General features: G+C 37.6%; 1 protein-coding gene across 1 annotated transcript; it reads left to right on the top strand.

Annotated features, from left to right (window-relative positions):
* Positions 1 to 30: 30 nt before the first annotated feature.
* LOC309971388 (mitochondrial import inner membrane translocase subunit Tim23) lies at positions 31 to 25,021 on the top strand. The gene is made up of 7 exons (XM_082854365.1): positions 31 to 264; positions 2,826 to 2,884; positions 11,478 to 11,571; positions 11,793 to 11,877; positions 14,381 to 14,439; positions 16,224 to 16,334; positions 24,505 to 25,021. Exons 1-7 carry the CDS (start codon positions 159 to 161, stop codon positions 24,618 to 24,620), a joined length of 630 nt encoding a protein of 209 aa, XP_082710491.1. The 5' UTR covers positions 31 to 158; the 3' UTR covers positions 24,621 to 25,021.
* Positions 25,022 to 25,268: the final 247 nt, after the last annotated feature.

The following is a 25,268-nucleotide window of genomic DNA, read 5'->3' as shown; positions in this document are numbered from 1 at the left end:
AGTGCGAGGTTCAGCGGGCGCCGGCGCCCGGAAGGTCAACTTGTGAAGGAGGTGGTGGTAACGCGGGTCTCCCCACTATTACAGAGGAAAAACGGCCGAGCAGGCGATCTCGGCGTGAGACGGCGGGGAGAAGTAGACGGGCAGTTTGCTGCGACACCATGGAGGGCGGCGGCGGAAGCGGCAACAAAACCACAGGGGGGTTGGCCGGTTTTTTCGGAGCCGGTGGAGCAGGCTACTCGCACGCGGATTTGGCCGGAGTCCCGCGTAAGTATCGGGCCTAGCTTGCGAACATTTCTGACTGGTTCTTGCGGCCACGCTACACATGCGATGTGCCCTGTTCCCTTTTTTTTTGCTGGCGGTCACAAGCTTCAGTAACAGTGGTGGGGTTAGTGTGTCTGCGCGGCCGCTCTTTTAGCACTGAACGAGTGTTTGGAGCCATGGATTCCGAGAAGCTCTCTGTGTTTGACCTGGACCCAGGAGATGTTGCATGTTTTCTTTTATATTCAAGCTTCGTGTCTTAGCGTTCCTCCCACAAATTCCTTGTTTGTTGGGCTGTGTGCTTGGCCCTAAGTGCAGAAGAGCGCCCAGTTTTGCAAGTAAATGCATTCCACGTATCGAGCCCATACATAACTTTTTAGCACAAAGTCACATTCTAAACCATGAAGTAGCCGTCAAGGTAAGACACTCAATACTAATGCATACAGGAGAGAAAGAAATAACGTCTCGAGACAACTGGAGGAACTTGGAAGAGAACTTTTATAGGCATGAAGAAAGAAGCCGGTAAGAATTTTAGGAAAGGAAATTATTCAAGATCTAGGGTGCCGAAGCACGAATACCCTGCCTGTGCCCTCTCCTAAGTAGTGGGAATATGTATTCCAGATCTTTGGGACTTTCTAACTGTGGTATTCAACTGGATGAACAGAACTTGGAGTTAAAGATAGTGGGAAGTTGGTAAAGGATAAGCGCTTCATAAAACTGATTTCTCTTGAGAATCATTGTACTATTTCTTTAGGTCTCTTATGCTCAAAAACAAAAACGCCCTTTAAAGTTCCTAGTGTCACCTGTGTCAGAACTGCATCTAGGACTTCCCTGGTCGGCAGTGGTTGAGAATCCGTCTGCCACAACTACTGAAGCCTGCGAGCCCGTGCTCCGCAACAAGAGAAGCCACCGCGATGAGAAGCCCGCACATCGCAACAAAGAGTAGCCCCCCTTTTCACAACTAGAGAAAGCTTGCGCGCAGCAACGAAGACCCAGAGCGTCCAAAAATAAATAATAGATAAATTTAGTTTAAAAAAAACTGAATCTAGAACATAGTTTGTATGTAATAAGTTATAGGATATAATTGTATGTAGTTTGTATATTAGTCTCAGGACCTTTGAGTTTTGGAGCACAAAGGGCACTGCCTTAATGTGAAGAAGCATTGTTACGTTAATTAAGATTTGAAGGTAAATTAAGAGATCAAGGGGTGAACACCATTCACTGAGTACTTGAGGTGGACTTTTCTGGGTGCAGGACTACAGTATTTAAATTTTAAAAGATGAGTGCTGTTTTCACGGAGCTTACATCCTGTTGAAGTGAGCCAAGTAACATGAGTAAAAAATATTTCAGTTAGTGATAAGTGTGTAAAGGCAATAAAAGGATCCTGAGATGGTGATGGGAGCCGAAGCCATTTTAGAATGGTCCAGGGGAAGCAACTCAGGGGTGTTGCCCTTTGAGCTGTGACCTGAAGACAGTACAGATGCCTGGGGGGAGGCAAGTGTTCGAGGATCAGCTGTTAGGTCATTGTATCTACAGAGCTATTGGTTTGGAGTTGGTTTGGTGGAAGATAATGAGATTAGAGGGGCAAGGAATGGCAGCTAAGGTAGTGTTGTGTAAGCCTTTTGTAAGGAGTTTGGATTTGGTTACAGGTGTAAATGGAAGCCGTTAAGGCTGATTTCCTTTTCTTAAAAGAAAATCACTTTAATTGCTATTTAGAAAGTGAATTGGAGGGACTAGAGCAAGTAAGGAGTCCGGTTAGGTAGGAGATAGTTACTACAGTCTACGTGAGATTTAGTGGTTGGCCTAGGGTGGTAGCAATAAAGATGGTAAATAACACAATTCAGGATAGATATTGGATATAGAATTAATAGGACTTTGAATTGATGAAGACCAGAGTCCTGGGTAGTGGATAGGTTTGTGAACAATCAGCTGAGATACAAAAGGATCCAAAGATTAAATTTAAAATGTGAGAAAGTTGATTTTCCTTGATAGATTTTTCTATCTTCAAAGGTAGTAGAATTCAAGTCTGGCCCTATGAGAGTGCCCATTTCTTTTGCCCTGACCCCTTCCTTCTGGTGATGACCTAAGAATTCTCTACCCTGTAAATCAAATCTGTCAACACTAAGATCTGAAGGAATTGCCTTAGAATATTTATACACAACACATAACCCAAACGATGTTTTTCTCATAAAATTGATTGGTCTCTGGTCAGTTTTATTTTGCATTCTGTATAGTTGTCAAGCATTTTTGTAGTAAAGTAGAAAGAAATTAGCTTTTTATTGATCTGGGCTATGCTTCCTGCTACTTTGATTATTTGATCCACGTCACTGCCAATATCTTGTTGATATGCGATCCTGAGACACCAGTGCAAGATTGAGGGCCCCAGGAAGAGGCAACCCCTAAACTGCCAGACAGGAAGGATAAGACCAAGAAAGTGGTAGAGAAATACACATTCATTGAGCCTGTGCATCAAAATTGCAAAACACACAAAACAAGAGCAAAATTAATGCTAAATGAAATAACTTTTTAAAATTTTATTGCAATATAATGCTTTGTTTTCTCTCTAGTAACTGGTATGAACCCTCTGTCTCCTTATTTAAATGTGGATCCACGGTATCTCGTGCAGGTAAGATTAAGACTAGTCCTTTTATGATTTTACTAATTTGGTCCTTTATCTTACCATTTAAAAAAATAACCCCAAGTACCTCTGTTGACTTGATCTGTGATATGTGCATCTGGAGGCACCAAGTCTCTGGTCTTCATTCACCCTTTTTTCCCTCACAGACTCTGGGGATTTAGCTTGCATCTCTTCCTGATACTAGTTTTCTTTTTTGTTTTTGCAATTTTAAATTTTTATTTATTTATTATTTATTTATGGCTGTGTTGGGTCTTCGTTTTTGTGCGAGGGCTTTCTCTAGTTGTGGCAAGTGGGGGCCACTCTTCATCGCGGTGCGCGGGCCTCTCACTATCGTGGCCTCTCTTGTTGCAGAGCACAGGCTCCAGACGCGCAGGCTCAGTAATTGTGGCTTACGGGCCCAGTTGCTCCGCGGCACGTGGGATATTTCCAGACCAGGGCTCGAACCTGTGTCCCCTGCATTGGCAGGCAGATTCTCAACCACTGCGCCACCAGGGAAGCCCCCTGATACTAGTTGATTAAAGGATTTTGGGGTTTGGTGGTTTTTTTCCATTTTTTAAAGTTGTGATAAAATACACTAACAAAATATACTATCTTTAACTGTACAGTTCAGTGGTATTTAATGCATTCCTAATATTGTAGCATCACCACCTACCAGCTCCATGCTTTTCATCTTGTAAAACTGAAACTCTACACCCATTAAGCAATAACTCCTTTCTCCACCCTCCCCCCAGCTCCTGGCAACCCTTCTGCTTTCTGTCTGATTTTTGAATACTCTTAAGTACCTCAAATAACTGGAGTCATACAGTATTTATTTTTCTGTGACTGGTTTAGTTCATTTAGCATAATGTCATCAAGGCTCATCTGTATTGTAGTGTGTATCAGAATGTCCTTCCTTTTTAAAGCTGGATAATATTCCATTGAATAATATTCCATTTTGCTTATCCATTCATCTGTCCAATGGACACTTGGATTGCTTCCATGTTTTAGCTATCATGAATAGTGCTGCTATGAACTTTGGTGTATAAATATCTCTTCCAGACTCTCATTTCAATTCTTTTGATTATATATCCAAAAGTAGAATTGCTGGATCATATGGTAATTGTATTTTTAATTTTTTGAGGAACTGCCATACTGTTTTCCATGGCAGCTGTACTATTTTACATTCCCACCAACAGTGCACAAGGGTTCCAGTTTCTTCACATTCTCACCAACACTTGTTATTATCTGGGGTTTTTTGGTAATTGCTATTCTAATGAGTGTGAAGTGGCAACTCATTATAGTTTTGATTCGCATTTCCCTAATGATTAGCCATGTTGAGCAACTTTTCATGTGCTTCTTGGCCATTTGTGTATTTTCTTTGGAAAAATGTCTATTCAAGTCCTTTGTCCAGTTTTGAATCAGTTCATTTGGTTTTTTGTTGTTGAATTTTAGGAGTTCTCTATAGATTCTAATTATTAACCCCTTATCAGATACATGATTTGCAGTTATTTTCTCCCATTCTGTGGGTTGCCTTTTTACTCTGTTGATGTTGTCTTTTGGTGCACAAAAGTTTTAAGTTTTCATGAAGGCCAGTATTTGTATTTTTTCTTTTGTTGCCTTTGCCTTTGGTGTCATATCCAAGAAATCATTGCCAAATCCATTGTCGCAAAGCTTTTCCCCTGTGTTTTCTTCTAAGAGTTTTATAGTTTTACGTCTTACGCTTAGGTCTTTGATCCATTTTGAGTTAATTTTTGTATATGGTGTTAGGTAAAGGTCCAGCTTCACTCTTTTTCATGTGTATATCCAGTTTTCACAGTACTGTTTGCTGAAAAGACTGTCTTTTCCCCTTGGAATGGTCTTGGCATTCTTGCCAGAAATCGTTTGACCATATGTACAAGGGTTTATTTCTGGGCTCTCTCTTCCATTTCATTGGTCTACATGCCAGTACCACACTGTTTTGATTATTGTAGCTTTGGTAAGTTTTGAAATTTGCAAGTGTGAGTCCTCCAGAATTGTTCTTTTTCAAGATTGTTTTGGCTATTTGGGGTTTGTTGAAATTCCATATGAATTTTGAGATGGGTTCTTCTATTTCTGCAAAAATGTCAATTCCTATTTTGATAGGAATTGTATTGAATCTGTAGATTGTTTTGGGTAATACTGACATCATAACAGTATTAAGTCTCTGATCCATGAATATGGGATATGTTTTCATTTCTTTATGTCTTTTTAAGTTACTTCCAGCAAGTTTTGTAGTTTTCTTGTAAAAGACTTTTACCTCCCTGGTTAAATTAATTCCTAAGTATTTTATTCTTTTTGATTCTATTGTAAGTGGAATTGTTTTCATCATTTCCTTTTCAGATTGTTCATTGTTAGTTTGTAGACGTGCATCTGATTTTTTGCATTGACTTTGTATCCTGCTACTCTGCTGAATTCACTTATTAGTTGTAACAGGGTTTTTTTGGTGCAGTCTTTAGGATTTTCTACATATTAGATGATCGTGAAAAAAGAAAATTTTACTTCTTTCTAGTTTGGATGCCTTTTATTTCTTGCCTAATTGCTCCAACTAGAACGTCTAATACTGTGTTGAATAGAAGTGGCAAAAAAAAAAACGGGCATCCTTTGCCTTGTTCCTGATCTTAGAGGAAAAGCTTTCAGTCTTTCATCTTTGGGTATGGTATTTGCTGTGGATTTTTCATATATGGCTTTTATTATGTTGAGGTAGTTTCCTTCTGTTCCTAGTATGTTGAGTGTTTTTTATCAGTGAAAGTATGTTGGATTTTGTCGTACTATTTCTGCATCAATTGAGGTGATCATGTGGGGTTTTTTCCCTTCATTCTGTTAATATGATCTGTTACATTGATCAGTTTTCATTTGTTGGAACATCCTGCATCCCAGGAATAAATCCCACTTGGTCATGATGTATGACCCTTTTAATATGCTGTGGGATTTGGTTTCCTAGAATTTTGTTGAAGATTTTGCATCAGTGATCATAAGGGGTATTGGTCTGTAGTTTTCTTTTCTTGTAGTGTCTTTGCCTGGCTTCAGTATGATAATGCTGGCCTCATACAAAGAGTTATGAAGTGTTCCAAGTATTCCCTGCACTTCAGTTTTTTGGAAAAATTTGAGAAGAATTGGTGTTAGTCCTTTTTTTTTTTTTTTTGGCTGCGCTGCTACACAGCTTTTGGGATCTCAGTTCCCTGACTAGGGATTGAACCGGGCCATGGCAGTGAATGCCCAGAATCCTAAGCACTAGGCCACCAGGGAACCCCCAGATTGGTGTTAGTTCTTTCAGGCTCAGTGGCCATGGCTCATGGGCCCAGCCACTCCGCGGCATGTGGGATCTTCCCGGACCGGGGCACGAACCCGTGACCCCTGCATCAGCAGGCAGACTCTCAACCACTGCGCCACCAGGGAAGCCCGGTGTTAGTTCTTTAAATGTTTGGTAAAATTTACCAGTGAAGCCATCAGATCCAGGGCTTTCGGGCTTTTGGGCTTTTTCTTTGTTGTGAGTTTTTTTATAAGTGATTCCGTCTCCTTACTGTATGGGTCTCTTCTGATTTTCTGTTTCTTGGTGAGTTTTGTGTTTCTAGGAATTTGTACATTTCATCAAGGGCATCCAGTTTGTTGGCATACAGTTGTTAATAACATTTTCTTATAATCCTTTTTAATTCTGTAGAATCAGTAGTGATGTCCTCACTTTCATTTCTGATTCTAGTAATTTATTTCATTTATCCCTGCAGAATCTTTCTTCTGCTAGCTTTGGGTTTAGTTTCTTCTTTTTCTAGTTCCTTAAGTTGTAAAGTTAGATTTTTGATTTGAGATCTTTCTTATTTTTTAATGTGGGCATATATAGCTATAAATGTCCCCCTTAGCACCACTTTCACTGAGTTTCACAAGTTTTGGTATGTTGTGTTTCTTTTTTGCTCATCTCTTAAGTATTTTCTAATTTCCCTTGTGATTTCTTCCTTGATCCATGGATTGTTTAAGGAGGTGTTTTTTTTAATTTCCACGAATTTGTGAATTTTCCAGTTTTACTTCTGTTATTGATTTCTAACTCATCCCATTGTGGTTGGAAAAGGTGCTTCGTATGGTGTCTTTTAAAATCTATTGAGACTTAACTTGTGGTTAACATATGGTCTATCCTAAAAAATGACTTATGTGCACTTGAGAAAAATGTGTACATTGTTGGGTACAGTGTTTTGCATATGTCTGTTAGATCTAGTTGACTTAATGTGTTAACTCCTCTATTTCCTTATTTTCTGTCTGGTTATAACAGTTACTATTCATTATTGAGAGTGGAATTTTGAAATCACCAACTATTACTGTAGAACTTTCTATTCTTCCCTTTAATTCCATCACTTTTGCCTAATATATTTTGATGGTCTGTTATTAGTTAAGTAAATGTTTATAATTGTTATATTTTCTTGCTATGTTGATACTTTTATTGATATAATGTCCTTCTTTGTCTCTTGTAACCTTTTTTGCTGTAAAGTCTATATTTTCTGATGTTAGTATAGCCACCCTGCTCTTTTTTGGTTATTATTTGTGTGGAATATCTTTTTCCATACTTTCACTTTCAGTCTTTTTGTGTCTTTGGCTGTAAAATGAATCTGTTGTAGACAGCATATAAATGGATCATGTTTTTTAGTCCATTGTGCTAATATCTGTCTTTTGGCCTAGAGAGTTGAATCCATTTATATTTAAAGTGTTTACTGATAAGGAGAGATTTCTGGCATTTTGCTATTCATTTTCTATAAGCTTTTAGCTTTTTTGTCCCTCCCTTCCTGCATTAATATCTTTTTTTGTGTTTATTTGATTTTTTTGTGGGAAATTATTTAAATTCCTTTCTTATAACCTTTTTTTAAAATGTATTCTAAAGTTATAACACTAATTTGAATTTATACCAGTTTAACTTCAGTAACATACAAAAATGCTGCTCCTTTACCAGCTGTCCCTGCCCCTCTCAATTGTTGATGTCACAAAATTATATCTTTATACATCATGTGGTCAAAAACATAATCTAATAATTCTTCTAAATGCTTTAAACTTTATGTAGAAAACAAACGTGGAGTCAAAAGCGTAAGTTACAGTAATACTTTTATAATTGTCCATGTATTTGCCTTTATTAATATCTTTATCCCTTTATAAGACTTTGAGTTACTGTCTAGTGTCCTTTCATTTTACTTTGTAGGAGTCCCTTGATCATGTCTTGCATGGCAGGTCTAGTGGTCATGAACTCTCTCAGCTTTTGTTTATCTGGGAATTTCTTAATACCTCCTTCACTTTGAAGAACAGTTTTGCTGAATATGGGGTTCTTGGTGGACAGTTTTTTCTTTTAGCACTTTAAATATATCAGCGCACTGTCTAGTGGCCTCCAAAGTTTCTCTTGAGAAATCGGCTGTTAATCTTATTGAGGATCCTTGTATGTGATAAGTTGCTTCTCTTGCTGCTTTCAAGATTCTCTCTTTGTCTTTAGCTTTCGAAAGTTTGATTTTAACATGTCTCAGTATGGGTGTCTTTGAATGTATCTTACTTGGTGTTTATTGAGCTTCTTGAATGTTCATATGCATCTCTTTTATCAAATTTGGGAAGCTTTCAGCCATTGTTTCTTCAAACATTCTCTTTCTCTCCTTCTATAACTCATGGTCTGTATGTTAGTCTGCTTTGTGGTATCCCACAGATCCCTTAGGCTCTGTTCACTTCTGTTCAATCATTTTTTCTCCATTTCCTAAGACTGAATAATTTCTATTCTGTATTCAAGTTCAGTGATTCTTTCTTCTGCCCGTTCGAATCTGCCTTTGAATCCCTTTAGTGAATTTTCCAGCTATTGTTCTTTCAGCTTCAGAATTTCTTTTTGGTTTCTTTCTACATTTTCTATTTCTTTGTTTCCATTTTGTTCATACATTGTTTTGACTTTCTCCACATTTCCTTTAGTTCTTTGAGCATCTTTATGACACTTTAAAGTCTTTGCCTAGTAGACCTATTATCAGGTGTTTTTTAGGGACATTTCTGTTGATTTATTTTTTTTCCTTTGAGTGGACCATGCTTTCCTATTTCTTTGTATGCCTTGTGATTTTTTGTTATTGAAAACTGGACGTTTGACTCTAATAATGTGGTTAACTCTGGAAATCAGATTCTCCCCCCTTCCCCAAGGTTTGCTTTTATTTGGTTATTGGTTTTTATTATTATTACTATTATTACAGTCTCCCTATGTGCCAAGGACCAGCCTGAAATGTAAACTTAAGCTCTTCTCAGTTCTTTTCTGAGCGTAAACTTTTTCCTGGGTGTGTGTTGTCACTTTCTAATTTTTCCTTTTTATGCAATTGTTTTTGAATGTTCTAGTCTTTAATGTCTAGTTCACGAACGGGGAAGCAGCAAGGAGACCAGCTCCCAGCTCTTCTTTAAAGCCCCTGGAATAAGTGGGGGTGGTGAGGGTACAACAACAATGGCTGCCTGCTTCTTTGTACACACTTCTGTGATCAGAAGGAGCAGTGATCAGAGCACAAATTAAAGATTTATATCTAAAAGCAACAAGTAGGGCTTCCCTGGTGGTGCAGTGGTTGAGAATCCGCCTGCCAATGCAGGGGGTATGGGTTCAAGCCCTGGTCCAGGAAGATCCCACCTGCCGCGGTGCAACCAAGCCCGTGCGCCACTGCTGCTGAGCTTGCACTCCAGTGCCTGCGAGCCACAACTACTGAAGCCCATGCGCCTAGAGCCTGTGCTCCACAACAAGAGAAGCCACCGTAGTGAGAAGCCCGCGCACTGCAATGAAGAGTAGGCCCCACTCACAACAACTAGAGAAAGCCTGCGTGCAGCAACGAAGACCCAATGCAGCCAATAAATAAATAAAATTTTTAAAAAATATATAAATAAAAGCAACAAGTAATTAATTTTAAAAGCACCCCAATAAAAAATATTGGAGTGAGTAGTTACAAAGTTATAAGAGGTCATTCATACTAAGTTAAGTGTAAATGAAAGTGTAAAGTGGGAATCTTTTTACTGAAATCTTGAACCAAATCTACATTTGGGGAAAAAAATACCACCTGAGTTTATTTAATTAGATCAGATTATTATTATTCAAAAGCCTATGAAAATAAGAGTGGTCTCATGAATATAAACATTTGAAATTAGGGGGTTATACATTTTAAGGTTTATATTAGCCTCGGGTTTTGGTTGGTTCTTGTGGGTTTTGTTTTTTCAGTTTGGAGGAGTTGCTGATTCAACACAGATAAAGTTGCAAATAGTAGGTGTTTTTTAAAGCTCAGTTTACAACATCAGGCTTCAAAGAGTAGTTGTTGGATATCTCAGGAATGCAAGGTTGACTCACTAGCTGAAGAATGAGTCGGTGATGACATGCACTTGTATCAATACTTACTAATGTTAATCATGACCATCTTTTTTTATATTTTCTATGTGTAGTTAGTGATCCATTTCTGGATTGAAGGATAATTATTTACCTCATCATATTAAATGTACCATTCCTAAAAACCTCAAACAGGAAGCACAATTTAAAACTAAGTCATTAATTGAAAAGTCAGGAAACACCCAGAATTTACAGATCTATGTATAATAAATATAGTTAGACACTGAAGTTTTTAGAGTTTGCTTCTCATTGCCCAACAGACCATTTCTGTGTGATGAGAGTACGTGGGCTTGTTTATTGTACAGTTTTTGGTAAGAACGTGTGCACAAGCCAGAAGTCAAAAATCAGTACAGAGGTACAGTTTTCCTAATCAGGAATGCATTTACCAAAGGTCAGTATTTGCCAAAGGGATGTTTACTTGTTAGTGTTTTTTGTTGTTGTTGTTGTTAGTGTTTTTTGCTAAGGGTGTGTGCTATCCTTCAGGGGCTCATTTTAACCATTTTTGTATGGAAAGCTTGGCAAAAATGTATTTGTTCATCATAAAAAAGTGGATTGTACTGTGAAATCAATCCTATTGTGCTCTTACAGTAGCACTTCTCAACCTAGGATTCTTGGCTGACCTTCAGGGGGTTCATACCAAATTTTGTGTATGCATTTACTAGAAGGTGGATCTAGTAAGCTTTCTAAGATTATCAAAGGAATATATCCCCTTTAAATAACTAGTTAAGGAGGTGATTTTTGCCCTTGCGTAAGTGATCCAAACTGTTGTACTTTTATAGTTTCTGCTCATTTTTTATGATCATTGGTCTTACATATAGTAAAATGGTGCTGGATAAATAGTAGCTACAGAGTGAAAGTTATTTTCTCCTTCCAGACTGGTATTCTGTTCTTTCTCATAGCTTCAGTTTACCTTTCTCTAGAGATGGCCTTCCTAAACTTTCAAATTTATCATGAAGGCAAATTTCCTATAATCTATCAAACTTACATTAAGATGCAAAGTTCTGGGCAAGAATCTCTCCTAAGAACTAATGAGTATAACTATATATGTTGTATATTTCATTTAATTTTGATTTACATGTTCCTTTTGTTGCAGAAAGTTTTACTTTTGTTTGACTTAGTTGAGTTTTAGTTAATATACGGATTTACATTATGTGAAAAACTCCTTTGAAAAATTAAACACTTTGCCAAGTACTGTGTCTTAAGGGGAGCTCAACTTGGTTTTCATTGTTATCCCTGTAGGATACAGATGAGTTTATTTTACCAACTGGAGCTAATAAAACCCGGGGCAGATTTGAACTGGCCTTCTTTACCATTGGAGGATGTTGTATGACAGGTTGGTATTTATATATGTTTTTTTAAGTATCCTCAATCCAAGTAGTCAGAGGTGCTTAAAAGCAAAGGCAATTAAAATATCACCTTCAGGGTTGTTTTTTTGAAAATCATTATTTACAGTTTTCTTATTGTTAAATAAAAATGAAAAAGAATGAGAAATATAGTTGTTCTTTAATATATAGCTGATTATTTGAATGAATTGTTATTACTATGATTTGCCAGGGGCTGCGTTTGGGGCAATGAATGGTCTACGGCTAGGACTGAAGGAAACCCAGAACATGGCCTGGTCCAAACCAAGAAATGTACAGTAAGTCTCATGTAATGACGTAGTGATGTTTGAATATTAATCTCTACTTTGTTGGCTTGATGAGCACAACCTTGAGATTACGGTTGTTTAGAGTATTGGTATACTTTTTGGTCATTTTTTTTTTTCCCCGGTGTTTTGTTTTGTTTTTCCCTTATTCAAAATAAAAGGAATTTAGGAATTAAGTCCTGGGTCTAAGCTTTTAGAAGGAGTGATTTGTGAGTCAGTGTCCCTCCGTCAGCTGGTGCTATCCTAACCTAACTTCTCAGCTACACCTGTTCCATTTTGCAGGCCTATATAACATGCTTTTCAAATTGTTGAATTACTAGTACATTATTTGGATTGTTCAGGGGTGTGCAAAAGCGTAGGACATGATAAGTGAAGAAATAAGCACATAAGAGTAATTGCTAACTCTGCCGACATTTGACTTGAGCTTCTCATTGACTTCACTCTCCTTTTCTTAAGTGCAAAGGTGCAGAAAATTTAAATGAAGTCCCTAGAACTTAGAGGTGGTTCCAAAAGGAGTAAGACAGTGTTCTCTTAGGAAACTGAAGTTTGCAAAGAAGGGAAAGTGCAATTAAGGTCAGAAAGTGTATATAACATGTATCTTCACCCTGATTAAGGAATAAACATGAGAAGTTCCTGTTACTGTTCCCTAAATAATATATTGTTTCGTTTTGCATGTTTTTATGCTTCATATGAGTGGAATCACACAGTATGTGTTCTTCAGTGGCTTGTGGTTTTTATTTTAGGACCCTTTAAGCTCCATTTTCTTTATATGTTTCTTAGCCAGCAGATGGCAGCAGTGTGTTGGAATTGGACCTTGGGAAACCTGAAGGCCTGTCAAGTTTTTCATATTCCTACTACTGTATGGATCACTGCCCTTGCTTTACAAGCTCAGATCCTTGAATATTTTTGTATTTATATTCTTAATATTCGTTCTTTACTCCAACTTTTTTTTACTTTTTGTATTATGGATAATTTTGAATCTATACAAAAGTAGACAAAGTAGTACAGTGAACATCTATGAACTATAACCCAAGCTCAACAACCATCACCAGCACCAGGACCAGTTATGTCCCACCTCCTTCTTCCCTTCCATATTATTTTGAAACAAATCCCCAGCATCATATTACTGAACACCAATTTGAAAGTGGAAGGTCTCTTAGAAAAGATAATCTTTGTTTCTTAAAACCATCATAGTTACTAATTTTGGGGGAGAGTCAAATTGGTTTGCATTTCTGAAGTCAGATTTTTAAAATCTTACATACCATTTTTTAGTATAATCATTCTGATCTTTCAAATAGAGAGACAACATTTTAAAAATGGAAAGGTAATTGGGTTTCAGGCCAGACAAATCTATGTAGTTTCAAAGCCCAGTTTCATTGCTTACCGTTTTGGGATCTTGGGTAAGTTTCCTTACTTTCTGCCTTTAATCTATTGAGAGATGGTTAAAGTGGGAAGTAGGTAAGGGCCCAGTTAAGTGGTGTTGCCCGATCACATTCCAAAGGACTTTGGCAATTTGCAGTGCCACCAGCAATACAGTAATGAAAATTAATAGTTTTAGATGCTTGTTATAAATGAAAAACAATTAAGTGCTAAACTTAATATATTAGTAAATATGTACCATAATTAGATTAATTAAATGTGTAACATAATATTTGTAATCATTACTAATTTTTTAAATAATCCTTTAAAAGTAATACAGATTTTTGTTATTACTGAGCATTAATTTAAATGAGTGCTTTAATTAAATGAGTTCTTTTACTGTTTGTTGTTGTAATTCTATAATCTCCAGCAGTAGTCAGCTGTCAGGACAGAACCATTCCTGTGACAGTGTTACACTGCTGGGAGAGCAGTGTTCTGTCTTCTTCCTCCAGTTGCCTCCGTCACTGTTCTGGTGACGTCTGGCACTGGATGAGGGCAGCGCTGTGCTTCCTTGAGAGTGTGCTAAGCATTCACTTTGGCTGCTTAGTTCTAGTCTGGGAGCAGACACAGAGTGCACTTTCTTCATGTATTCTAGTTAGATGACTTTTTCCTTTTAGTATTTGTCTTTAAGTTTGCTTTATATTCCATGATATTCCACACTTTGATTCTACTTAACATTCTGAGTATACATACTACCCCACACACATAAGAAACTTAATTATAAGCTAGTTTGTCTGTTATGTCATTTTTTTTTTTAACATAGATCAGTTTCTGTAAACTTTATAAAATACATTCCCGGATATCATTCAAACCTTTTATATATTTAATAGTTTTACACATTTAATAATCAGAATTTACTTGTTGCCCAGAAATGTTGGAGTTTTTAATCTAATCTTCATTTATATTTATATAAAGTAAAAGCTATCCTAATTGAATTCTGAGGAGGTGTTAAGTTTTAAAATTAAGAAAACTTTGTATATTGCATTTATACATTTAAAATTGCTATTATTATGGTTTTTCTAAATACTAAAGGAATACTGGTTCTAAATACAGATTCTTTCTCTTTCTGCCCTGGTAGGATCTTGAATATGGTGACCAGGCAAGGGGCACTTTGGGCTAATACTCTAGGTTCTCTGGGTAAGTAGATATCTCACTTTTTAATAAATTATTATTACTGCAAAGAAAGAATGTACATGTATTATGAACAGTTTGATCAACTAAAATCCTGGTCCTGGGATGTTAAAAATTATGTTTAAATTCACTCTGGTGAGTAGTATAGATACTACTTAGGAGAAGACCGTAAACTGTATAACAAAAGAATCCCAGCTGCTAATACCATTGTGAAATACATTCATTTCTAAATGCTTTAAGCATTGCATACTCTCCTGTCTCAGCAAGACACCAAATAAAATCATGTTTTAACTAAATGAAATTAAAATAATTTAGGTTCAAGGCAAATGGTTTTGTTTGTTAGGAGAGGTTCAAGTTCCTGTAGTAAGATATGGTAGATTAATCCAGCTGTCCTGATAAGTTTTCCTAATAGAGCATTCATCATTCTCTTTACCTAATTAGATTTCCCAGACTTAATTGCCAGAATTGTAATAGGGCCTTTGTAGACATTGAAAACATTTGCAGTTCTAAGGAAGGGATAATTTAGTAGTACTTAGGACCAAATGCTTTCATACTGTAATGTTTATGAATGATTGACTCTTTTGATTACTCATGACTTATAATAAGCCTACTTATGGCACTTATGCCCTAATCCAAAGTTTACTTTATTTGAAAGTCTGAAAATCTTTTACTTGTGGCAGATTAAGTAAGAGAAAATGTAGGCATCTTGTTAAAAAAATAGGAAAAGCCTCTGTGTAACAGAGTGAGATCCTAGCCTTGTCATAGGCTTTGGAAGCAGTACATTTTCACACTGTAATAGTAAATGTCTGCTTCCATATGCTGCCCATGACCCCAGTGCCCTTCCACCAAGCACAGTCACCCTCCTTTGTACCTGTGTGCCCAGAGTAATCAGTTGTGCTGGTCTCCCTAGGACTTTCTCAGTTCTAGCACTTACTGTTCCAGGAAACCCTCAATTCTGGGCAGACTGGGGTGGCCAGTCACCCTGTATGTTTCCCTTGTAATGTGACCGGTCACAATGTTCTGCTCAAGTTTAGTTTCAGTTAAATAAATTGAAACGGGAAGAAGAGCCCTTATAGAAGTATAAAAATATCACAGCAGAGGAGTTGTAAGGCTGAGTTTGGTATAATTTTGAGGGGTCAAATGTGGCTATAATTTTGAGAAAGGGTAAGGAGAAGGGTTAATGCATTCATGGCTAATCAGTCTTTACAGGCATAAGAGAATGGTAGTTTGGGGGAAGATCTTGTTAAAACTAAATAGTGCTAGTGTTAGGGTTTTTACATGTGCAGGAACCAGATCTCATGTTTCTGGAAGTTATATTTTTCTTAGAATAGAAATGCATGTGTTTTGTTTTTGTTTCTAAACCCGAAGTACAGCTGTTATGAATAAAATGGAAGTGAAAATTAAAGATATTCTTCCTGGGACTCCCCAGTAGTACTTTCCATAAATAGCTAATAAATTTCTTCTGAATCTCTCCAAACATTTTCTTTGCATATCCAGAGTCATACACACATGTGCCTGCTTTACATATTAGTGAATAGAGCTCTTCCTGCGTTTTAAGTGAGTACATAGTATTCCATTATGTAGAAAGTCTCTTTCTGGATCAGTCCCCTCTTGAAGGTCACTTTATTTGTTGCTAGGCCTTTTTTATTACAAATAGTGTTCCAGTGATCATTGTTTATATGTCTGTGAATACTTATAATATGTCTGTAGAATACATTTATCTAAATATAATTGTCACACTGACTTTCAGTTTACTTTTTTATTACTGATCAGTTCCATTTCCCCTATAGCTTTGCTCTATAGTGCATTTGGTGTCATCATTGAAAAAACACGAGGTGCAGAAGATGACCTCAACACAGTAGCAGCTGGAACCATGACGGGCATGTTGTATAAATGTACAGGTAGGTACTATTAAATAGTGAAGCTGTCTCTTAATACAGTTGAAGTATGCTTTTTATCCATACTGTAGTTTCAAAGGAAACGTTATACTTTTTTTTTTGTAGTATAATGTTCTCTGCCATCTTGTGGTTTGGGATTTTGGTTTTTTTTTTTTGTAAAATACACATAACATAAAATGGACCATCCGAACCATTTAAGTGTACAGTTCAGTAATGTTAAGTATGTTTACATTGTTGTGCAGCTAATCTCCAGAACTTTTCTTGATCTTGCAAAACTGAGACCCTGTACCCGTTAAACAACAACTCTGCATTTCCCCCTTCTACAGCCCCTGGCAACCACCATTCTACTTTCTATCTCTCTGAATTTGACTACTTTAGGTACCTCACATAAGTGGAATCATGTAGTATTTTTCTTTTTGTGACTGGCTTATTTCATTTAGCATAATGTCCTCAAGGTTTATCCATGTTGTAGCATATGTTAGAATTTCCTTCCTTTTTAAGGCTGAATAATACCCCATTGTACGTATGTCCCACGTTTTGTTTATTCATTCATCTGTCAATGGATACTTGTGTTTCTTCCACTTTGGCTACTGTGCATAATGCTGTTATGAACATGGGTGGACTAAATACCATTCAGTTTTGGGAAAAAAAAAAAATCAAAACCCTGAGAGTTGAGTCAAAATTAACTGGATGAAGATCAAATATCAAATTCTCCACTAAGATGGAAAAGAAATTAACATTCACTGAGTTATGATTACACTCTCAGCAATAATCAGTTAATATAACTTGTTTCATTTAAAACTTTGTGAAGTGATAATCATCACACCCCAATTTTATAGATGAGCACGGTATTAAGATGATCTTTCTTAAAAGATCATATAACTAGCGACAACCCCAGATTTTTCTCACATTTCTGTTTTAAATTGCCTAAACTACATATGTTCTATACTCAAGACTCTGAAAACTACTTTTATTTGTTTGATTGCTTTATTATGCTTTTAGATGATTAACTGAGTAATTTCGTTTTTATGTAATTCTTCTATCACAAATATCAAGTAGCATTTTGGCCTCATTTTTACTGGAAAGAAATGAGAGAAGTCTCAACAGAATTGTAAAATCCAAAATTTCCTGACATAACTGAGAGTAAGAGGCTTTTTTAATTTTGAAAATGGATCACATTGGGAATTTTCTTCTTAAGAGCTCGCAATACTTTCTGTATGTGCTTACGCACATCAACAGAGCTCCCAGGTAGAGTAAGACAGTAAATACCTTTTATGTCCATGAAAGTGTTACCTTGGCATAGAAGAACCTTGTTAAAAACCTAAAAATACTTCCACATTGAAAATCTTTGGGATCAGACAAAGGAATTGAAAACCCTAATTGGCACCACAAGGGTGGCACTCAGCCATCAAGAGTTTAGTTGGCCCAAACTATGTTTATTAAAAATCAAATTAAAATTTAAAAAACAGGAGATTTCACACAAAAGTCTGGAAATTTTAGCTTCTTTTGAACAAATGGAAGACACTAAGCTCACGTTATGTGTGGTGGCAGATGGCTGGAGCTGAGGTTGGGGAGCAGCTACCCCAGTGGATGGCACTGAAGCTCCAGCTCAGTTCCCACCAATCCCCGTTTTCTTGCTCAAGGTAAGCCATTACGGCATTTCTTGTGTTGAGGGCAGTCCTGAGTATAAAAATGTACTGAATTACCATCTCATTTAAGACATATTACACGTATTTTAAAGATAAAAAGGGAAAGGCTGAATACTTGGTATTATCCAGAAAAGGAGAGCCTAGCTTTCTGTGTCCAGAACTTCCTTGCGGGAGTAGCATTTATAACACCACCTGGGACACCTCCAACATCAAATATGGAAGAGTAGGCTCTTGGCTCAGAAGAAAAAGGGAAAAAAAGAATATTCATTAATTCTATGTCAGGTGACAAGTAGATTTCAGTTTCCACCGCAATTGGGGAACGTAGACGAGGTAAATAGTCTGCTGACCCAGAATTCCAGCATTGGTTTGTAGTTCCTGGCTGAACAATTTAACTCAGCGCATCAAAATTGCTCTAAAAGAGGCAAATCAGTGTCTTATTGATTTCTGGTTTACACTCTACTTAAGACAGAGCACAGAATTATGAGTTTTGTGTGGCAGGAATATTTGTAAAACTTCTAGATTCAAGGATTTGGAAAAGAGTTTAGGCACTCTTTAGTGTAGAATCAGCATAAACCATTGAGGAAAGAAGTTTACATTTAGAGAATGGTTAATTCCTGTTGACCTAAAATCTTTCCAATCCCCAGTTTACTCTTCTAGAATAGGAATTTTTTTCTTTTTTTTTTAAAGGAAGGGGTTTAGAATGAAAGCAATATGATTCAATTTAGGTATGGAAGCTACTTTTGTAGAAAGAAAAACCATGAGGGAAAATACATGAGAAGGTGGGTAGTTGTCAGACCAAAAAGAGGCTAAAGGAATAATTCTGATGGTGTGGTTTTACTTCAGATCTAATGCTTTATTTAATGAACTCTGTAAATATTTTTCAGAGGATGTGAAATGTCATTATTAGTTTCCTATGCCATGTGAAAATCTAACGACCAGTATTTTACCAGAATGAGAACAGCTGTAGTTTTGCTATTATGTGTAAGTTTAGGAATGTTGAAGAGACCTGATCACTTATCTTCAGGAAACAAGACCTCAGAAACCAAAAAATATGGGTGCCCCTTTCCCCCTCGCAGAAAATTCCTTACCTGTTAATCCTGTGCCTTCCATGAGAAAGTCACCTTATAAAAGCAAGCTAAGTAAAAGTAAGAAGATAAACAAATACAGTTCTTCAAATTAAGCAATTATCAGGGTTATTGTTAAAATGTACTACCTCTCAATGAATGCCAGGCCTTCAAAATTAAACTTCATATGCCACAAACAGCCTCTTGATGACTTCTTTATTTCTATTACTGGCATCAACATTCTTCCAAAGAGCTAACTGCCATAATGTATAAAACATGTCAACAAATCACTTAAACCAACAACCCAGTAAAAAGTGGAGTAAGGATATGACAAAGCCCTTCAGGAGGAAAGGCAAATGACCAATGAACAATTGAAGTTTGCTCACAAGCAACCAGGGAAAAGCAAAATAAAACATTAAGGTAATATTTTTCACAACCTGGCTTTTAAAAAGTGATGGTAGATGATGCTTATTGGCAAAGGTAAGCAAGTACTTTGAAGAGCAATTTGGCGTTAGTTATTACTATTTTAAATATGTAGATCCTTTGCTTAAGTCATCTAATTTTCAGCAATTTATCCCACAGCACACAAAGGCATACATGGAAAACTGTATGTACCAAGGTGTTTTAAGACACTCTTCAAGGAAAAGGTGATATCTGACCAAAGATGGATAGATGAGGGAGCGTGAGGTGGATGTCTGGAGGGAGCAGTTTAGGTAACAGCAAGAACAAAAGCCCTGAAGTGGGAGTTAAAAGGCAATGGGAGGGCTTCCCTGGTGGTGCAGTGGTTGAAAGTCCGTCTGCCGATGCAGGGGACACGGGTTCGTGCCCCGGTCTGCGAAAATCCCACATGCCGCGGAGCGGCTGGGCCCGTGAGCCATGGCCGCTGAGCCTACGCATCCGGAGCCTGTGCTCCGCGACGGCAGAGGCCACAACAGTAAGAGGCCCACTTACAGCAAAAAAAAAAAGGCAATGGGAGAGTAGTAGAATCTGGAGTGATAAAAGTGGGAAGGGACCAAATCATATAGATGATAGAACTTCATAGGCCAGTGTAAAGACTTGGCTTACCTGGACTTTAATTCTTACCATCTAAGTACTAGAGCATTTCCATTTACTTACAAGCCTTAAATTGTTTATTGTAACTTCCAGAGAGTTAAACTTTCACCCTTCTCCTGAGTACAGAGTTTACACCAGGAGATGTTAAGTCAGGGTTTCTAAATCCTCTAAAATTTCCACAAGGTTCTCAAAGGGGTCTGGGACACTCCCTACCACCTGCAGAAAAACAGCCACCGAAAGACTAGTCCTAAAAGGACACTGTAACGTGGGGGCTCAAAAACAGCTGGGATATTTTAGTGAGTTTTGTCCTGCATGGAAGTGCTGGCATTGCAAGGAAGGACTGGATGGGGCAGTGGTACAGGAGCCCAGGAAAGCCCAAAAGTGCAGTTCAAAGTCCCACCTATTGCTTCCACTCTGTTACAAAACCAAGAAAGAAAAAACAAGAAGCAGGAAGCAGGCCTAATCACCTTTGATTTCTGCCTTTCTTACTCTGTCCCCTCATTCCATCAGTTACGAAGTTTACCACACCCATCACCTGAGTTGAGGCCCTTATCACAAGCCCTGAACTTCTCTAACAGTATTTTCCGTTGACCATTTTGACATTAGACTTCTACCTCCAGTCTCTTACCTACTTACTATTTCTAGCTTAATCTTCCTCAAGGAAGGTTCTAATTCTAATACTCCCTACCCAGGAGCCTGTGATGATGACACACTTCCTATCTTAATTCAAACTTCTCACCCTAGCCTTCCATGTTCTATTCTTAACCTATCTTCCCAGCCTTTTCTCCCACAGCTTTCTCATGCATGTCGTATGATCAAACAGATAAATTTGAAATCCAGTCCATCCTTAAGGCCCAGCTCAATTGTTAGTACCCCTTTCAAGAAATTTCCCTGATAATCTCCTTTCTCTATGCTGGAGGCAATTTGGTATGCTGAAGAAAACTGGGCTTTGGAGTCAGACTGAGTTTGACTAGCACTGGATCCCTAAATAAATGTGTAAATAGGAGAGTAACTTGTCTGAATTTGAGTTTGTCTATAAAACAAGGGTGACTGTTGCCTTCAGAGAGTTGTAAATGAGATAACAATAAACCTTTCTGCCATAAGCATATTTTGTACAATTCTTACGAGACTTGACACAGTTTTCCTAGTAGGAAGTCAATAGAGAATATCTAGGATTGAAATATCAAGAAATAGCAAGATAAAGATGTTCTTTAGAAACATGCAGGTAAAAAGCGAAGAATTAAAGTAGTTGCTTTTGGGAACTGGGAATTAGGGTAAGAACGATGAGGACCCCAGACTGTTGTGCATCACTAAAATCTTTTGGTACTATCTTGACTTCTAAAATTATCTATATGGACTACTTTGATAAAAATAAAAATTAAAGTGAGCAAAGATATATCAACATAATAAAAATTAAATTAGGCATTAGATTGGGAAGGGGAGGAGGGAATTGTTGTTTAATGGGCACAGAGTTTTTGTCTTGTAAGATGAAAAAAGTTCTCTGGAGATGGATGATGGTAGCCCAACGCCAATGTACTTAATGCTACTGAGCTGTACACTTAATAATGGTAAATTTTATGTGTATTTTATCACAGTTTTAAAGAATAGTTTTAACAAAAAAATTTAAGTAGTACAAACATTTGTTGAATGGAATTTGTAGCCATCTCTGTGTATGTAAGGCTGTTTGTCTAAAGCAAGGGCCACAGACTCCTGCTGGCCAGATACCTGTCTCTTCACTGAATGTATTTTACATTTTTAAACAGTTAACATTTTTAATGGTTATATAAGTACCTACGTAGCCTTTGCACTCTCAAAGCCTAAAATATTTACTTTCTGGTCGTTTCAAGAAAAATGTGCTGACCCTTGTGCTAAAATAATTTTCAGTTCAGTGTGTCAGCTCTGCCAGTGATCAGCTCTATACTCCATAAACCAGGCGTTTAAATATTCTGGGCCTCATTTTCCCAGGTTTAGAAGAGGTGATATTTGCCCTTTCTGGAAGAGTTGTATAAGTATCCAAAAGATAGAAGATAAAACTGTGACACACAAGTCTCATGTTTGTTCTGCTTTATAGAGATTAACCATTGGCCTCATTTGGTTACTCTGTGTTCAAAGCAAGTTTATTTGCTAATCGACTTCCTGTGTTTAGTTGGGCAAAAGTTGTTTTATTACAGAAAGCCTAAAGCCAAGGCTGTCAAACTTTTAACAGATCAACCAGCTGGAAAACCCTGAAATTAATGGAAAGAATTAAAACTAAAACATGTAATAAAAGGCTACCCTTGAGTCAGGGTTACTGTGATTATTAGTAAATCAAGCACTTACGTATGTTTGGTGTCTTCTTACTAGAAACAACTTTTTTCTAGTCTTCAGAGAAGTAACATAATTGATTTGAACTAAGTTTGTTTTATTTTGGTCAGAAAGTAGAAGGCTTTCTAGGGGATAAGTTTTTCTTAAAGGATACAGTGTGCCACTTATGTCTCCAAAATCTTAAATCCTTATAGTTCCCAATTTCATTATTACCCCTAGTACCTATATCCAGGGAAGCTTGCTATCTGATAGATGAGTAGTGTGAAGATCCTTCTAAAATGGCCAAGTAGAAACCATGTTCCTAGGACACTCAAAGCAAAAGGCCAACTGAAAGTAAGAGCTTGCAGCCAATTCCAAACCAGTGGGCAGACTTCAGAGTCCTGTGGACTTGTAATCGGCCAAAGGTCCAGGGGAGTTAGTCTGAAGTTGAATGTATGGTCCCAGGAAATGGTGTCTGCGAAATTATTGTGCTTTCAATTACCTCCCCTATATCATTTTTCTAATTTTTCAACCACACTGAATACAGTTGCAAATTCAACTGTCATGTGTATTCTGTGTGGCAAGATACAAAGAGATGATGTAGACTTCTAGGAGATATCTCCCATTTACTTTAATTTTTTTATGTTTCTGATCCTCCTTCCCACATATTTGACAGCTGTTTACAGATGATGCCTGCAGTTTCTATTTGGGTCTGTTTAAGAGAGATAATTAGGGCACTTCATAGTTGAAGCTTAAACAGGTCAGCTATCTTAAGTCTTCAGGCTAGAGAGCCTCCTAGAGGGAGTGGCCCTTTATCATCTGAAGCCATCTGGCAAGACTTTCATTGCAGAAAGGGTTGGTCTGAAGCATTCTAACTCAGCAGTGTCATGAATTGCACGGAATTTACTGGCTTGTAGCTAAAGGGCCTATAATAAGGTATAACCACTGGACCTTTGCCTTCCTAACATGTGATTTGGAACAAATACTCCATAGGTACAATATAGGCTACACCTGAAGTCTGTGATTCCTACTTATTTGTGAAACTGTAAGAGAACATCAAATATTTCTTAAAAGCTTCTTTGGGTACCCCCATTCCTCTTATTAGACTTGGGGACTATTTTCAGATAACTGACTGAAACATTTTTGTTTCTGCATTTCAAATGAAATATCTATTCCTAATCTTTTTCCACATGAAAAATTCTTTTGTTGTTAAGCAGAAACAGTTCAAAGTCTAATCCTTGAATGTTTTTCAACTAGTATGATGATGTTAAGTGCCTCATTGCTCCTTAGTTGAGATTTTCTGACACATCAGGGTAGGAATAAGCAACAGGGGAGTTGGTGCTTCATCAGCATCTAACTCAAAGCTTGATTATAGCCATCACCCACCATTCTGTCTTGAGTCTTCAAAGTTAATATTTAGAGGACCTGTGCAGAGTCCAAAGGCTGTTAATACTTTTTCAAAGAGGGTGTCACTGTTTACATACAGCCTTAAATCAGTTGACAGTGTCAGTTAAGTTCTTATTATTAATTTGGTTGCACCAGGTCTTCATTGCAGCAGGCAGGCTCCTTAGTTACGGCCAGCGGGCTGCTCCTTAGTTATGGCTCACCGGCTTCTTAGTTGCAGTATGCATGTGGGATCTAGTACCTTGACCAGGGATCGAACCCGGGCCCCCTGTATTGGGAGCTTGGAGTCTTAACCACTGTGCTACCAGGGAAGTCCCAAGTTCTAAATTATATGACTAGCAGGGAATTAATTACTGATCTGGCTGTGACTTCAATGATAAGCATAAGATCTTGTCCAGAAGTGTTCTAGGATCAAGTCAGATTGAGAAAAGTCAAGAAATTATGCTGATGATCTTAGATACAAATTGTGAAATTAAAAGTGGAAAAAAACGTTGTGAATATGAAGGTATAGCTTATGTATTAAACAGCTGATTTAGGGAATCTCTCTCTCCTGAACTTCAGTCTTGGTTTCTTTTATTACTTTTACAGCTTATTCTCCTGTTTGGGATGGAATCTGCATAAACATGAACAGTGTGTCTCAGCTTTAGGAAACTCTTAGTTAACCCTGTGATGCTAGGACAGTATGCAATACAAGGCTGTTACTTTGTTTTTCCTCTGCAGGTGGTCTTCGAGGGGTGGCACGAGGCGGCCTGGCAGGACTAACCCTTACGGGCCTCTACGCGCTATATAATAACTGGGAGCACATGAGAGGCTCCTTGCTCCAACAGTCTCTCTGAAGATTACTAGCTGGTGAACGGAGGACACTTTAGTAGTCATCCAGATCAATTTATAAGTCAGTCTGGAGTCATTTACTCTTTTACCTGCAACTAGTTTGAAAAAGGAGATTTCCAGTTTGCTGTGATGAAGATCATGGATGGTTGACCAGGACTGGCACTCCTTCCAGCCATTAATGAGTTGAAGCCAAAACCCTTTGGTGGCTGAGTAATGTGGCTCTCTTCTCCTTTAAAGAAGATCTTGCACCTGTTTTTTCTCCTACCCCCTGAACTGGAAAACCACTTACTCCCAGAATTCAGGTCATGCTTGTCAATGCTGTATCACCACATTTATTCATTTAATAATCCAAGACTGTAATACTGCCCTGTATCCCAATAAAGGGTAAAAACAGAACCAAAGTCATAACTCCAACATAAAACATAGTGGGTGTCTCCGAAGTTACTCTTGGCATTTGTTTATGCCCCACTAGGCTAAAACATGTTTTCATGTTTGTGTTGAAATGAAGGGCTACTGGCAGCATTAGCAACTAGGTTAAAATTTTTCTCCAATAGAGTTGACACTACCCAACCTCAAGATATTTCAGATTAACCATTATACCATTAGTGTACTGTGCTAGAACAATCTGTGCAACAATCGTGATTCTGTACGCG

Source organism: Leucopleurus acutus (genome assembly GCF_964270905.1).
Source record: "Leucopleurus acutus genome assembly, chromosome: 14".
NCBI lineage: Eukaryota > Metazoa > Chordata > Mammalia > Artiodactyla > Delphinidae > Leucopleurus > Leucopleurus acutus.
This window is presented reverse-complemented; position numbering and strand designations above follow the sequence as displayed.